This window comes from Hesperophylax consimilis, chromosome 21 (genome assembly GCF_061612785.1).
Source record: "Hesperophylax consimilis isolate HC1 chromosome 21, BYU_Hcon_1.0, whole genome shotgun sequence".
NCBI classification, from domain to species: Eukaryota; Metazoa; Arthropoda; class Insecta; order Trichoptera; family Limnephilidae; genus Hesperophylax; species Hesperophylax consimilis.
Genome location: NC_142856.1, coordinates 17,501,118 through 17,517,781, shown reverse-complemented (window position 1 = coordinate 17,517,781; position 16,664 = coordinate 17,501,118). Strand labels below are relative to the sequence as shown.

At 35.0% G+C, this 16,664-nt stretch overlaps 2 protein-coding genes across 2 annotated transcripts; both read left to right on the top strand.

Annotated features, from left to right (window-relative positions):
• The first annotated feature begins 54 nt into the window (after positions 1-54).
• LOC149413683 (WD repeat-containing protein 18) lies at positions 55-1,930 on the top strand. Its single transcript, XM_089644681.1, has 2 exons — positions 55-212; positions 455-1,930. Exon 2 carries the CDS (start codon positions 465-467, stop codon positions 1,731-1,733), a length of 1,269 nt encoding a protein of 422 aa, XP_089500807.1. The 5' UTR covers positions 55-212; positions 455-464; the 3' UTR covers positions 1,734-1,930.
• Positions 1,931-3,841: 1,911 nt separating this feature from the next.
• On the top strand, positions 3,842-16,364 carry RfC4 (replication factor C subunit RfC4). Its single transcript, XM_089644791.1, has 4 exons — positions 3,842-4,354; positions 10,243-10,464; positions 13,174-13,410; positions 16,137-16,364. The coding sequence occupies exons 1-4, from the start codon at positions 3,965-3,967 to the stop codon at positions 16,362-16,364; spliced, it is 1,077 nt and encodes a 358-aa protein (XP_089500917.1). The 5' UTR covers positions 3,842-3,964.
• The last annotated feature ends 300 nt before the right edge of the window (positions 16,365-16,664 follow it).

Below are 16,664 nucleotides of genomic sequence, written 5' to 3'. Positions count from 1 at the left end.
TCGATTGGACAAATCCCCCCCTGAGAAAATAAACACGTGTGTGGGTAAACTTGAAGCTTCAAAATCTCGAACAGCCGTGCGAAGGTTTTTTATGCGTGAGATGAGAGCCGTGCTTGTTGAAGCCAAAGTTCTGTTTCTTTCACCGAAAATTGAAACTAATAGAAATAATTTCGTGTGTTGTAAATACACGGCGAATATTCTGTTATACTGAGGTAAATTTATAAGTCAATCATTATGTCTATCCAATTTCTCCCGTGTACAAATTTGTTTATTAGAAAATGAATAATAACAATGCTTGTTTTCAAATTATTTGCTCTACGTTTTTGTGCAAAATAGTTTCCAAATAGTGGGATAATAAATCGCAAAGATTCTGCTTTTAAGATTATTTGTTATCAATGTATTATGGTAAGTAAACGTTTTGTTCTGCTGCCTTTTCACACCTTTTTGTTTTTAGGTTAAATTAAATGGAACCCTTGGAAGTGGCAATAACCAGTGACACGACTGGTCAACTATGGAATTCTTCAGTTTGGGATGTCCACTCGGGAACCTCGCTGTTCAGCTACCGAGGAGGCGGAGTAGCGGCACCCAGGACCTTGTGTCTCCTGGGAGAAGATTACCTCGTATCATCGGAAAGAACTAAGCCAATCCTTCATTTCTGGCCGTTAAACTCTCACGAACAAACTCATGGAATACGTTTTGTGCTTCCCGGAAGGGCAACTGCTCTAGCCTTCTCACCAGATGGCTGCTACTGCGTTGCCGGAATAGAAGAAAAGATCTATGTGTGGCAGACTTCATCGGGAAATTTACTAGCAATTGCGAGTCGTCACTACCAGACGATTACATCTGTAAAGTTCTGCGATGACGGTTCACACTTTGTTTCGGCAGCGGATGACGGTATTGTGATGGTTTGGAGCCTCGCCCCATTGATTTCAAATGCAGTTGGAGACTTAACCTCACAATCTGTTGCTGGACAACATGATCCTTTATACATTTTTTCAGACCACTCCTTGCCTGTCTCTGATATCTACATAGGAAAAGGGGGCATCCGTGCACGCCTTGCCACAGTATCAGTAGACCGAACATGTAAAGTCTACGATCTTTCATGTGGAGAGCTTGTCCTTAATCTGGTCTTCGATAAGAGCTTAACAGCCGTCACAATGGACTTGATCGAAATGAATGTATTCGTCGGCACGATAGACGGTATCATTCATCAATTCTCAATCGTTAACCCTCCCAGAATGAGGGAATACTATTTAACAGAAACAGACAAAGCTCTTGTATTTGCTGGTCATACAAATGCGGTGACTTGCCTGTCTATTTCGATGGACGGGGAAACGATGATATCAGGTTCAAATGACGAGCAGTTGATTGTTTGGCACATTCCCAGCAGACAGAAAACTCATGGAATACCTCATAAAGGTGCGATAACCAATGCTTATTTCACGATAGTCCCAAGAAACATGTTTGCTAAAGACTTCGCTCCTTCGTTCGTACTGCATAGTTTTCAACGAACCGTGGACACTGATATTGATTTGGAAATAGTCTCTAAAGAACGCAGTGAATTCTGGGACGATGCTGAAGATAAAAATGATAATTTTGCAGTGTCTGAAATGGGCACAAACGAAGTGGAAGAAGCCAAAGTGGGAAAACTCAACACAGAAATACACAAGTTAAAACAAATTAATTCAGACCTTTATAATTTTGCTGTGAAAAAGATTTTGAATAACGTATAAAATATTAACATTTTCTCTATTATTAAATGTATAATTTATTTTTTCACATTTGAATATGTGTTGGAATAAAAGGATAATTACTGTTGGTTACAAATACATTTATTTCCACTTAATTCCTGTTTTATAAAGTGATCCTTATCTACGTACTGGTAAAAATAAATTATTAACATAAAAATCTCCAATGTTTGTTTAATATCAATAGTTATTTATACATTACAGACATCGACCATCATTTTGTGGGCTCTATTCACTGTCGCAATGAAAGTAATGAGAGTTTTATACCTTCTGAATGGGCAGCTAAAAGAGTTAAGGTGTGTGTAAATTGTACCCAAGTTTGTTTTCACAGATAAGTATGTAAACATGGACAAATACAGAGTTATTTTGAAGCCTTGATAAATCATTTCATGATTTTTCCACTCTAATATTTCGATACTGGAATAAAGTTTATGAGAACTGTTTGATATGAAAACAAATCATTTAGGTCAAAGTTTGTACAGTAGATACCTACCCACATTCTACATAAATAATATTAAATTAAATATGTTTATACAAGTTTAAGTTGTAACATTATGCCTGACAGATCACGCTTTAAGCCTGTGACAGATCATGCCATAAATGAAATATAAGCTGGCTACATTTTCGTGGCTTGGCCTATTTCAGCATATCGCTCGCTATGCATTCCTGTTGGTAGTGTATGGCGAGCGATATGCTGAAATAGGCGAAGCCACGAGAATTTGGGCCTGTATCTACCGCCATCTTTATTAATAGAGGCCGTTCTGTACAAAAACAATAACTGACAGTTAAAGTAAATACGCTATACCTAATATTAATAAAAGGTCAACTCCAGTGGAATAGTGGCAATGTCAACAACCCTAGTCGTTAGAGGCAAGCGTGCCTAACCTATTGGGAGAACAAAGATTATTAAAAAAACAGCAAATGAGTATCACAGATTAATTATATACTTATTAGTATTCGCAAGATTATTTTTATGAACAAAAATTGTACAGTATGTAGGTAATATAATATTGTTGTACTTTATTTTTTTATATAGTGGATTTCTAATTTGGATTACTAATTGGTTAGCAGTTCACAAAATGAAATATCAATAAAACTTAATAATTTAGTACTTTCCTTATTTTGTAACTAGGTATTACAAAACAACCAAGTATACAGCAAGATTCCAATAAGATTTGATTTAATAATACAATGTAAAAATGATATTAAGTGGATTCAATTTTTTGTGGTTAACTTAATTGACGACGTAAAATACAATGAAAATAATTTAATTCAAAATATTGACCCGTTACCCCGTTAGTAATGCCGGGATCACACGAGGATTTACAGAAGACAATACAATATTGTCCTGTCCCTGCTACGTGAATGGGACAACGGGACAATACAACAATTCTACCGTAGTTCAAACGCGTAACGACGACCAGCGAATTTGCGAAAAATATTAAATCTTTTTTACCAAGATGTACTGAAGTCTTATTTGCGTGACATTTTTATGCCGAAATATGAGAGCCGAGATACGTACGAGTCGAGCGACTGGCTCATAGTACCATTTCATACCATTCTGATTGTCCTACTGTCTTGTCCGATCGCGTTTACACGCGGACAACGCGGCCGGGCGCGATGGTGGGGGTAAGACACTATCCTGCGGAGATAGCTTGCCCGTCTATCTTCGGACAATGTCTAGGTTCACATGCAGGACAATGTGTTTAGAGCTGGGACAAGACAGTATAGTATTGTCCTCGTGTGATCACTGCATTAACAAGTTCCACCAAATCCTTGATGTTATGCGATAATAAGCTCTAAACTAACATTCTCCAAAGCTTGCTATCGCAAAACATTACGTTCGATTGAATCTTACATGCATAATTGGAAAACTTTTTGTAGCACCGTTTAGTGACTCACCTCGAGGGCGCTTTGAATTTTGTTACTATCGGTAGCCTTTTCTAAAAATGTATGGAATAAGTTTTTCCGTTTTTTAAAAACATTTTCTAGGTAGCTACATCTTTCCGTGTTTTTTTGTCGGTGGTTTCCGACATTCTGTTTTTCGCGCCAAATCCAAAAAAACTCTATGGTCTATGGTGTGTGTTTGTGTTTATTTATGAGCAGTTTTGAGTTTTGACAGTTGTGCACATTTTTAGGTTTTATCGTCTTAAATAATTTGTCTTTCAAATAATAATATATTTCTAATACAATATCAAATTATATAATTTATCGATATGGCAGACGATGATGTTTGTATCATGGATGTGGACGAGCCGCAACCAGAAGAAACTACTGTTGCAAAAAATGCAAAGCCTGACCCTAAACCGGCAGCTAGAACCCTCAATCATCTTCCCTGGATAGAGAAATATCGTCCGCACAAGTTCGAGGACATTGTTGGAAACGAAGACACCATTAGTAGGCTATCTGTATTCGCACAAAACGGTAATGCGCCAAATATTATCATAGCTGGACCTCCTGGTGTAGGAAAAACTACCACCATCCTTTGTCTGGCTAGAATTTTACTTGGGACTTCTTTCAAAGAAGCTGTGCTGGAATTAAACGCATCTAATGACCGTGGTATTGATGTTGTCAGAAACAAAATCAAGATGTTTGCTCAACAAAAGGTAAACAAATACATTACATTTCATTTAACAAAACCAATAAACATGCTATATTACTTTGTGATTCTTGGACCTTTTACGTAAGCTCCAAGCGAAGACTTTTATAGAAAGCGTGCTGGATAATTATAAGTAATATCAAAAATTTACAACAACTTTTTATTTAATGTGTTTTTTAACATTTCCGTAAACAGAATTACACTGTTGAATATATAAAAAAAAACTTTGTACTGCCTTTCAAAAGCACTAATGTATCCTGAAATATATTGATATCTGTAATTGTAATAAAGGGGGATTTCTTTTAACCCCCCAGGGCTCTGGCATACTCTGGCTGACAGTTAGAATAATTTCTGCTCCGCTAAAATCCATAATTTTTTAACATACCTGAAAATTAAAATCTATTTTTGTAAGGTTTAACACACTTTCACAATTTATTATTAGAAACTAGCTGACGTTTACCCGGCGTTGCTTGGGGTTATCCTTAGGAGATAGCACGGACGTATATAAGGGGGGGGTCTTGGGGGTCCGGACCCCCCCCTTTGCACCGCGCCGATTGTAGAATACGATAGTTTCTTAAGTCCGCCACAGTGCGGGGAGCGGGGGAATGGGCAGTGCCCCCGCCGCGGCGCGCCGCCGCCGCCCGCGTTTCGGCCGCGCGCACCATACCAAGCTAGAATCTAGTTTAGTCTATTTTGTCTCTTCGCGTTGCGCAGTTGTCAGTTGTTTTAATACAGAAAGAAGTGTCGCATTTAAAAAGTATGAAACGATCAAATCAGGTATCTCTTTTGAGTTTTTTTTCTAAGAAAGAGAGACCAAATCCCAATGAACTTTTATCAAAAGACAATGTGGAATCCTGTCATATTGAAGAAGTAGGAATAAATAGAGCGGGGCCATCCACAGATACTGATGACGATGAAGTGAAGAAAGGTAAGTCTCTTGTTTATTTTATTAGGAAGGAACCCAGTTACTAGAATTTTAAAAACTTTTATCCTGCTCTTATTTTTATTCCCAGAGAATTTCTGTAAACAAATGTTTTGCCGTGAGCATAAAATATTTGACAAATGGTAATTTCAGTGTATATGCGACGTGTACCTAAGTGTTATAAAATCATTTCGCCTTTTAACAGAAAGAAATACAATTATATTTAACTAACAACTAACTGGTGCCCGCGACATTGTTCGCGTAGACTTAATTTTTAGTTGAAAATTCTTATTCTTAACATAACTTTTTAGTTTATGAACCGATTGGAATGAAACATAGACTAAAATGTTAAACAAAACCGCATACAAATCGATTAAGCCGTTTCTGAGATTAGCGTGGTCAAACGCACAGACAAACAGACAAAAATTTTAATAACTATTTTATTGACCTCAGTAACATAATTATAGTGCGTATGAATTGTTTTTTTTTGTAAATATTTATGTACTTACAGAAACGGAACGCTTACGATTTAATTATAGTATGGATTAGAGTATTAGAGTCACAAATTATTATTATTATTCTTACAATTAAATATGACCAAAAAGCTGTTTGAAGATGGGTATGTGCTGTTGTTTTGTTTTAGTCAAATATGTCTTTGTTACAGCCAGGATGGATTTGTGTTCGGCTACGTCCGCAGCCGCAGCCAGGACGGGTTATGATATTGCGCTCTACGTATGTCATCCTCCAAGCAATGACGAGGAAAAGCTGAGAGCATTAAAAGAGCTTTGGACCCCTCCGGATACATTTAAATTTCCAGTCACTATCACTGGTAAAAAGAAACTTTCTTTTCAACGCCATTGGACTACCAGGTACTCATGGCTTGTATATTCAAACGTCATGCAGGGAGCACTTTGCAAAGTATGTGTTTTATTTGGAAAAAAGCATGGCGGTCGTGGTCAGCAAGAACTTGGAGCCTTGGTTAGTAAGCCATTTACTTACTGGAAGAAAGCTTTAGAGAGCTTTGATCACCATGCAGATACTAAGTATCATAAATTTGCTGTTGAGCAGGCAGCAAATTTTGCAAGGATCATGGAAGGAAAAACGTTTGATGTTATAGAGTGCATGAATGCAGAAAACAGTAAAATTGCCGAAGAGAACAGAAAAAGATTGAAAGCCATTGTTGAAACAATTATTCTTTGTGGAAGGCAAGAAATAGCACTAAGAGGAAGTCGTGATTTTGGAGAAATTGGGATAAATGAACCCGAACATAATGATGGTAGTTTTAGAGCACTTCTTCGTTTTCGTGCGCGATCTGGCGATGAAGCACTTAAAAATCATTTACTAACACAAAACATTCACAGTAGAGCCATGTATACGTCACCAGGAATTCAAAATCAAGTGATTGAACTATGTGGTAGTGCTATTCAAGCGCAAGTACTTAATAGGGTCAAAGAGGCTGGTTTTTTTACTGTACTTGCTGATGAAACACAAGACATATCACGGCGAGAACAATTAGCGTTATGTTTACGATACGTACACTGCTCATCTGGGAAATCGGTTATACGGGAAGATTTTTTAGAATTCATCCACGTAGAAGATGTTTCAGCTCAAGCTTTGGCAACGACTATTATATCACATCTCTTATCATATAATTTGGATATGGATAAATGGATTGGTCAAGGCTATGATGGCGCTGCAGTGATGAGCGGCCGGTTACGGGGCGTAAGAACAATAATCGCAGAGCAATACCCGAGAGCGCAATTCGTACACTGTGTTGCTCATGTTCTCAACTTAGTTTTAGCGCATTCATGTGAGATACCAATAATACGTAACTGTATCGGAACCATTAAGAGCGTAATAAACTTTTTTCGCCTATCACCGCTTCGCGACGGACTTTTGAAGAAAATTGCGGATCAAATTAATTCATCTCATTCAACGCTTATCTCTCTTTGTGAGACACGATGGACCGAGAAACACGTGGCTGTCGAAAGATTTGCAGAAATGGTTCCCGTTATATGCGAAACACTTGGGGCACTTCAAGATGCTGCTAGTAGCGACGTCGCTACTCAAGCATACCATCTTCAAATCGCTATGGATAACAGCCAGTTTATTGTTTCTTTAGTTATACTGAGAAAAGTTTTTTCATATACAGCAAACCTTAACAAAGCAATGCAGAAAGTCAATGTCGATTTGACCAACATTTCCGAATATACAAAAAATGTAAAAACGACTTTACTAAATGTTCGGAACGAAAGTCAGTTCGCAATTCTTTTTGAGCAAGCACAGCAGATGAATTCAAGCGATATAGTAATGCCAAGAATAACTGGAAGGCAAACCCTGCGCAATAATATTGCAGCAGAATCTGCCGAAATATACTACCGACGAAATGTGTTTTACCCTTTCATTGATCATGTTATTACAGAACTCGACGCTCGTTTTAAACCACATGAATCGACGATCGAAGGAATTCAAATGCTTCTACCTGAAAAAACCAGTAATGACTCCAGGATAAAAGAAAATCTTAACAAGATTACACAAACATTTCTGGGTGGGGAAAATAAAGGCACAATATTTCTGAGTGAATATGAGATATGGCACAATCACTGGAAATCTGTAGCACAAAAACCTGCAACTGTGATCGACACCATCGATAACTGCGATGATCAGTTTTTCCCTTTAATAAAAAAGCTTCTAATTATTTTAGCCACACTCCCAGTGTCCACTGCAACCCCTGAAAGATCTTTCTCTACATTAAAGAGGTTAAAAACTTACCTAAGAAATAAAATGGGCGACGAAAGACTTACTGGTCTGGCTTTAATGAGCGTACACCGAGATCTGGCGGTGCAACTTGATTCCGAAGAAATTATTAATCAGTTAGCAATTAAACGTAAAAGACTAAATGTATTACTTTAAAGTAGTGTCCGACCGAACTTTCGGTTTCGGTTTCGGCCTAGTTTCGGCCAAAAAACGAGTTTCGGCTTAGTTTCGGTTTCGGCCGCCATCCAGCCGAAACCGAAACTGAATTCGGGAGATTTCGTCCTGCGGTCGGACATGTTCGGTGCACTGAACTGCGAGCCACGAAAACACTTTTTATTTTCATTATATTCAAATAAGTATTATTGCATTAAAAATATTTTGTCATTGTAGGTAGGATGGTACTTTTTAATTTTAATTATATTGTAGTTCATAAAAAAGAGTGCCATACAAAATGACCAGAGTTTAGAGGAAATTATTTTGTTCTTAAAATGAAAGAGTATTTTTTGTTTAGTGTAGGTAGGTACCTAAAGAAATTAGTGCACCTAAAAAAGTAATTTTGTTTTCTACCTTTTATTTTATGTTATTCGTTAATAATGTTCACACAGGTAATACCTAGATACTGTTTATTTTTTTTATATTATTTACGAAGAAGTTATAACTTATTTAAAAAAGCACAACCATTTATTTGAAATAAGGAATGATAATTTTTAATTAATAGTAGTTGTAAAACAATGAATCTCGTGTCAGTTTTTTTTGTTTGAGAGAAAACTACATTTATTTTCATGTATAACTTGAATTTACAATATTTTGTTAGTGTTACTGTAGGTAGGTAGGTAATTTTTAATTTTAATTATATTGTAGTTCATTAAAAAGAGTGTCATAATAATACGACCAAAGTTTAAAAGAAATTATTTTGTTCTTAAGATGAAAGCTCTTCATTTAGCTTGAGAGAAAACGCTTATTTTTTTCATACATTAAGTATTATTTGCATTAAAAATATTTTGTTATTGTAGGTAGGATGATACTTTTTGATTTTAATTTTATAATTGTAGTTCATTAAAAAGAGTGCCTTACAATATGACCAAAGTTTAGAATAAATTATTTGGTTATGTGATTAAATAAAAGGTGTTTCAATTTTAAAACAAATTATTTGTTCTTAAGATGAAAGAGTATTTTTGTTTAGTGTACCTTAACAAATTAGGTATAAAAAAAAGTTATTTTGTTTTCCACCTTTTATTTTATGTTATTTCTTTTTTTATGTTATAAACGAAGCGATTTTATTTAAATAAGGAGCGATAATTATGTTATATTTATTTTTAGTTCAAATATCAGAGACTGAATGATTTATATATATAATATTTAAAAATAAAGGCTGATTGATTAAGACTGACTATTTTTTTCACGAAAACATGACCTTATATATTTTTTTTTAATTTGCGGACCCCCCCCTTATCAAAGCTATATATACGTCCGTGGGAGATAGACATATACTGCGGACTTTTTTATAATTTTTTTTCTAATGATCATATTTCATATTCTTTTTTTACCATTGACCTTCTACTTTTGGACTCTCAGAGCCGTCTCTCCATGTATCATATATGTAAACCTTCGGGAAGAAATTCTCCAAATGATAAAAATCTATCAAAATCCGTTACGTAGTTTAGAAGAACTAAGCGCACAAACAGACAGATGCGGATAGTGACTTTATTTCATACTATTTAGAGATAAACATATAATTTTAGAAATATTAAAATTTTGAATGCAATCATAAAAGAGTTTTAAAAATGGTTCATCTTACGTTTTTTGTAACAAAAATTACTGACAACAAAAAAACATAACTTTTCTTAGACAAATGTATTATAAACATAACGCTCACTTTTTGTCTTTCATATAAAAAAATTTCATAAATTTTTTTCAAAATTGCTATCGTAAACTTTGGATTCATAGAGGTGCTCATTTTAATTCTTCTGTGGTTAAATACTAGAGTTGTATAAGAAGCATGGTGTTTTCTCTTTCTAACACCGTTTATATCATATTTCTCACCATGACAACAAGGGAGACAATGATTTTTATGAGACCTACATGAGCTGTTCCCAATAGCTAACAAATTGGATGACGGGTTGACCTAATGAATTGATGGTATAAATTTCTTTGATCACTATCAAAACATTGCTGGGTCCGCAAAGTAATTGACTAGAATTATTTTTAATTTCCAGGTAACATTGCCACGCGGCCGTCACAAGATAGTGATCCTGGACGAGGCGGACAGCATGACGGAGGGAGCGCAGCAGGCTTTGAGGCGGACCATGGAGATATATAGCAACACCACAAGGTTCGCGCTCGCTTGCAACACCAGCGAGAAGATCATTGAACCCATCCAGTCTCGGTGTGCCATGCTCAGATATTCCAAACTGACTGATGCACAGATATTAGCTAAGGTAAACATTGACATTACGCATATATATAGACTCCAGTGGCGGTCCGTGACTTTTCAGTGATCTAGAGTGGTAAGATTGAAAAATGCGCCATTTTTGATTATAGTAGCTGAAAACATTTTTTTTCCAAAATTTCAGTTTTTAGTTTTAGATTTTCAGGATGGCATCTAAATCATGACAACTAAATGAACTAACTAACTAACCACCACGCCGTTTTCCCGCAGGGGTAGGCAGAGAGGACAGACCGCCAAACCACTCGGTCTTGCCACACACTCCTTGCCTCATTCACATTCATACATCGTCTCATACATACTCTTCTATTGTTCTGACTCTTGACATGGCCCGACTCAAGTATCTGATTCACTTGGTCGTGCCATGTCTTCCTCGGGCGTCTCCGACTTCTGCTACCATTCACATTTGCATCGTATATTCTCCTTACACTCCTTTCTTCGCTCATTCGCTCTACATGCCCAAACCATCTAAGCGTCCCTTTCTTGATCTTACTCATTACGCTTACATCAGCCTTGCACTCTTTGCGGATCTCCACATTCCTCACACGATCATACATGGTTTTACCACACATACGCCTCAGGGATCTCATTTAAACAGCATTCAATCTACTTTCATCCTTTCTTTGCCAGTTCCATGCCTCACTTCCATACATCAGGGTAGGTACCAGCACTCCATTGTGGACTGCTAACTTCGCTTCTTTGGACAATTTTTTGTTAGCGCCAACTGCGTTCAGTCCTCCATTAATGGAGTTACCTGCATTTACTCTTCTTTCAATATCTCTGTCAGCCTTCCTATCTCTCGTAAACATGCTTCCTAAATACACAAACTAAATGAAACATTTGTAATTTTTTTTAAATGTTTCACAAAGTGTTTGCTTATCGACCATCATTATCCCTTCAGGCCTCTGGCATATTGTCCATTACATTTCTTAACCCCTCCAGCGTTTTAGGGTCATAAGACCGGGCGTCTATATTTTATCATGTAAATATCATGTGGAAATGTGTCTTTTTTTGACAATCCAAAATGAATAATTCATATTTTGCGCCACGATCGTAACAATCGGTTTGACTTATTTTTTATTATATGAACGTGAAAAAAAATGGAAGTTACAGTTTTCTTACAAATTTCTAGAGATGTGCCGATTATGACTTTCGCCGACTAGCCGACTAGCCGATTAGTCGTTTGTAATAAGACCGACTAGTCGGCTAAGCCGATTACGGTTTCGGGGATAGTTCTAGGTACCCTGAAATGTCGCGCATGGCCAAAGTGTACCTCTGCTGTCCCGCAAGTTCTGTTTACAGTGAGAAGCTGTTCTCAGAGGCCGGAAACATATATGAAACAAAAAGAAATCGATTGCTACCAGAAAGGCAGAAGCTTTAGTCTCCTTACATCATAATTTACCCTTAATTAAAAAATATAAGTTATAAAAAATATAAGGAGATTATGATATTTTTGGCTGTCACAATTGTGACTTTGATTTGATTAGATTATGTAGGTATGGTTATAAGAAATATGTTTTTTTCATTTTTTTTTGTTTTTATCAAACAGTTCATGTTCAGAATTTTTGGATATATATATATATATATATATATATAATATATACATATATTACTGTGCATCTTGTACATACAATCTTGATTTAATACATATAACTGAGTTTGTTAATTGAAAAAATCTACTTTTTATTTTAATAATAAGAAGATATTATGTTGTTTTTTATGTTAATTAGGATAGATACTAATTTTGTTAAATAAATGTCATAAATTATGTTTTCTTTACAAGCAAGTAATTTTAAAAAGTGATTACCAAAGGAAAGATTGCTTTACATTTTTTAATGTATAAGACTGATTATAAAAAGAAAATATATATAATCAAGGTTTTTATTTCATGTAGTTCCCCCGCATTCATATTATTGAGAAATACATACAACGTAAGAAGCCGGATAGTCGGCGCTCTTTGCCGATTAGTCGCCGACTAATCGCCGACTACAATAGTGGCCGGATAGTCGGCTTTACCGACTAGTCGCCGACTAGTCGGAACATCTCTACAAATTTCCCAAACAAAACGAATGTGTTTTCGAAATATCGAGTTCTCTTAATTTTTCTAGGATTCGACAAAAAAATTAAGTAAAAACGTGGTTGGCGTTTTTTACAACATTTTTCACGTTTGATATTAAAATTTTATTATTTAGAAATATTAATGTTTATTTTAAATGCATACACCTGAAAGATAATTTTATCTAGTTTTTAAAACCGTATTTGTTTTCAAGGAAAATTAAAAAAATAAGATGTATATAGCGCATTTGAAATACACAAAAAACATTGCAAACTGAACAAAAGTGTTGAGAGTACAGAAGGGTTAACGATGAATTTGTGTGTATTTCTGCTTCCAAATCCAAATATGTACAAGGGATACTGAATGTATCCGAAAACTAACAAGTATTTTTGAAAGGTGATAAAATACGCCTTCTAATTTTCATATTAGAAATAAACATAATAATTTGTTAAATGTTAAAATTTTTGAATCAAACTTAAACATTTTAAAAATGGCTAACTTTACGTTTACGCTAATACTTTTTTTGAAAGGATTGTGTTTTTATACAGACATTACAATTTATTCATATTATGCCATGTTAGTTTGTTCCCCTCACCCTCAATGGCATTTCTGTTGTTTCTTTAATCTGTATCTTCTATCAATCAGGTACTGGAAGTCTGCGGAAAAGAGAGCCTATCATACTCTGAGGACGGTCTGGAAGCCGTGGTGTTCACTTCGCAAGGAGACATGCGGCAGGCCCTGAACAACCTGCAGTCTACAGCCAACGGCTTCGGTCACGTCAACGGGGAGAATGTGTTCAAGGTTTGCGATGAGCCTCATCCGTTGCTGGTCAAGGATATGCTGGACTACTGCGCCAAGGGAGATATACACAGCGCTTATAAGGTAATTAAAAAATATATGAATATATAACTAGAGATTTCGTGACAACTAAATATAGTGGCAAATCTACATACTTTTGAAAAGTTAATTAAAGCATTAAAAGTGATGAAAAAAACTAACCTATATACCTAATCTAATGTAAACTGTTTAACCTAGTCTTTTTAATCACTTTTCATGACTTTAAATCACTTTTCAAAAGTGTGTTGATTTGTCACTGTATTGAGATGCCCGGTTACCATAACTATATATTGGATTGTATGCATTTGCAAATGCGCATATCTCAGCCATTAGCTGATCAAATTATAAATGGTCCATATTTTTGTATTTTCTAAGGAAACGGTTATTTTTGGAATTTCACTAACCCGTGAAATCAAAAAGTTTCCAAATACCTAACTAGGTTCTAAAAGACATTTCTGTTTTTATCATTTAATTAGGAATATATTTTGGAATTATTAGTGCATACTTGGACGTTTCAGTCGCGGTGACCAATGTTAGTATAATTTATTGTGCACAGTCATCTCTAAATAGTATAAAATAAAGTCTCTTTCCGCATCTCTCTGTTAGTGCTCTTAGTTCTTTTAAACTTCGCAAAGGAATTTGATAGAGTTTTCACTATCATTTAGAGAATTTCTTCTAGAAGGTTTATATATGAATATGTATATAATACATGCATATTATGTTTATAGAAAGTAGATAAAAGTCGATGTTTTGTAATTAAGTCGTAAAAAAAATACTTTCAGGCACTTTCATTGCTAATCCTGGCTAAACCTTATGAAATACATCAAAAGGTACACATCAGCTAGTTTATAATAATTAAAAAAAAAACAACTAAGTAATTAACTGTTGTTTCCTTATTATTGTATTAAGCAACGAGGATGAACTGCCATAAAAAACTCCATCTTGGACACTCTTCTTTCTTTATTCATATTTATTATTCCAGACTCATGTATTTGATTCACCTGACCACATTATGTTTCTTTGGGTATACCCCAGATGTACACACGTTGGGGGGAAAGTTCATATTCATGTGAATGCAACTAGATTATAGGCCGATTACAAGCAAGATTTTAATTAGTAAACAAAACCTGAATTCTTCTAACCTCTTGAATGTCAGAGTAGCAAAATTGTTAAAATACACCCAATGATCGGACGAGTATTTCCATAATTGCGTGAAAATTACCTTGATGAGTTTAGCTCAAATATTGGAATAAAATTATGTTTTTTTGCAATTGTTTTCGGTTTATCAGATAATGAATCTTATTATTCATATTTATTTCATGTCAAATTATATCGTAAGACGTTTCCCCAGAATAGCTTTAACTTAATGTTAAAAAAAATCAGTAAATATTCAGGATCGCAGGCACCCCTTAACCTGTTAACCGGGGAATTCCGTTTAAAATTACGCAGCATATAATGAATAAAAACTTTGATTTATGTTTTTTTTGCAATTGTTTTCGGTTTATCAGATAATGTATCTTATTATTCATATTTATTTCATGTTAAATTATATCGTAAGACGTTTCCCCAGAATAGCTTTAACTTAATGTAAAAAAAAATCAGTAAATATTCAGGATCGCAGGCCCCTTAACCTGTTGACCGGGGAATTCCGTTATAAATTACGCAGCATATAATGGGCGCGAACTCTTTTAGAAGGACGGGTCAGTACGTCACCCCCGGAGGACGTAATTTCATATTCTTATATTTTTTATTAGGGTATTTAGGTAAGTTTTTTTTTAACAAATTTTAAAATAATTTTGTAGGTAAAAAAACCTAACCCAACCTAACCTATAATATATAACCTTTAGAAATATATATATTAGTTAAAAAAACATGCCTAAATACCTATATTTAATTTTATTTTATTTCCAGAGTTCGACCAAAATAGTACCTACCTAATTTGCATTGTTTTAGCCACTTTTATAGTATCAGGAATACCAACGTAAGAAAATGTCATCAACAGAAATTATTTTAAATGTCTGTTGTCCCATATGAAGAAAGCGAATGTTCATTTTATGTAATTAAAAATTAGAATGCTAAAATTAAAAATTTCTCAAATGCAGATAATTTCCTTTTACAGTAATTATGTTGAATCAAAAGGTATTTTTATTTTAAAAATAAATCTTACTAAGAGTGGCCTGCAATCCCGAATAATTATCAAAAAATCTCCAAAAACTGTTAAAAAAAATATATAAACTGGTTTTATTGTTTTTACATAAACCTGAATACACCCCCTACACGAAAAACGAAAGTGTTTTAAATAATTACCAAAATATTTTCATTTTTTTGACGCCGTTGAACAAAAATTAATTTTAAAATTCATAGACAATTTATTTCGTAAGCCGTCATAGAGCCTACATTCATGCCTACGTCATAGAGCCTACATTCATGAAATAAAAAGTCTACAGTGACAATAGCGCGAGCGATTTTCATTTTGTTCTCTATACAGGTTTCAAAGGATAAAGGATAAAATTGCACCAGAAAAAATCCAGCGTGGATGGTATTAGAGTGCACATATTTGAGAATGGTCATAAAAATTGTCACGCACATGTGTGCGTTAATAAAAATTAAGTGTTAATTTTATTTTGGTTCAATTTGGTTATTTTACTAGCCTTCATACTGTTTTCATTGGTTATTATTAATTTTAGTCATATTGTAAAGTTTAATAATCAATATTTATTTTTCCAGGTATTTGGTACATTACCATAAATATTACATATCTATCTTTTCAGATAATGGCCAAGCTATGGAAGCTAGGCTACGCGGCCGAGGACATCATCGGCAACATCTTCAAGGTCTGCAAGACCCTCAACATCGACGAGACCCTGAAGCTGTCCTTCATCAAGGAGATTGGCTTCACCCACATGCGGATCATAGAGGGCCTCGGCACCATCTTGCAAATGTCCGGACTTCTGGCCAAGCTCTGTCACGTGGCAGCCGGAAACAGCACTACAGTTTAATCTGTTTATTTATTATTTCAAATATATTATTTTTGATAAAAAATTGTTTTATTTTGTTATACTGAAGTGTTTTTCTAATAACAGGAGAGAGAAAAACAAAAATTTTAATAAATATTCAACATTCTGTGGAAAACAACATTCTCGAAGAATGTGATTACGAATCGAATTTAGAAAACACTAACACAATCACCAGGAACAAGATTACATGGAGATGAATGATGGAATTGCCGGACGTCACAGCGGTGCTGCCAAGGTCTGGAATCCATGAGAGGACATTGTGTCAGCGCTCTATTAGCAGCA

What these genes read in the sequence shown, in the direction of transcription:
- LOC149413683 (XM_089644681.1), top strand. Translation starts at nt 465, where the DNA reads ATGGAACCCTTGGAAGTGGCAATAACCAGTGACACGACTGGTCAACTA.
- RfC4 (XM_089644791.1), top strand. Translation starts at nt 3,965, where the DNA reads ATGGCAGACGATGATGTTTGTATCATGGATGTGGACGAGCCGCAACCA. An exon ending in AGATGTTTGCTCAACAAAAG is followed by an intron (nt 4,355 to 10,242) that starts GTAAACAAATAC and finishes TTTAATTTCCAG; the next exon opens with GTAACATTGCCACGCGGCCG. An exon ending in ATATACACAGCGCTTATAAG is followed by an intron (nt 13,411 to 16,136) that starts GTAATTAAAAAA and finishes CTATCTTTTCAG; the next exon opens with ATAATGGCCAAGCTATGGAA.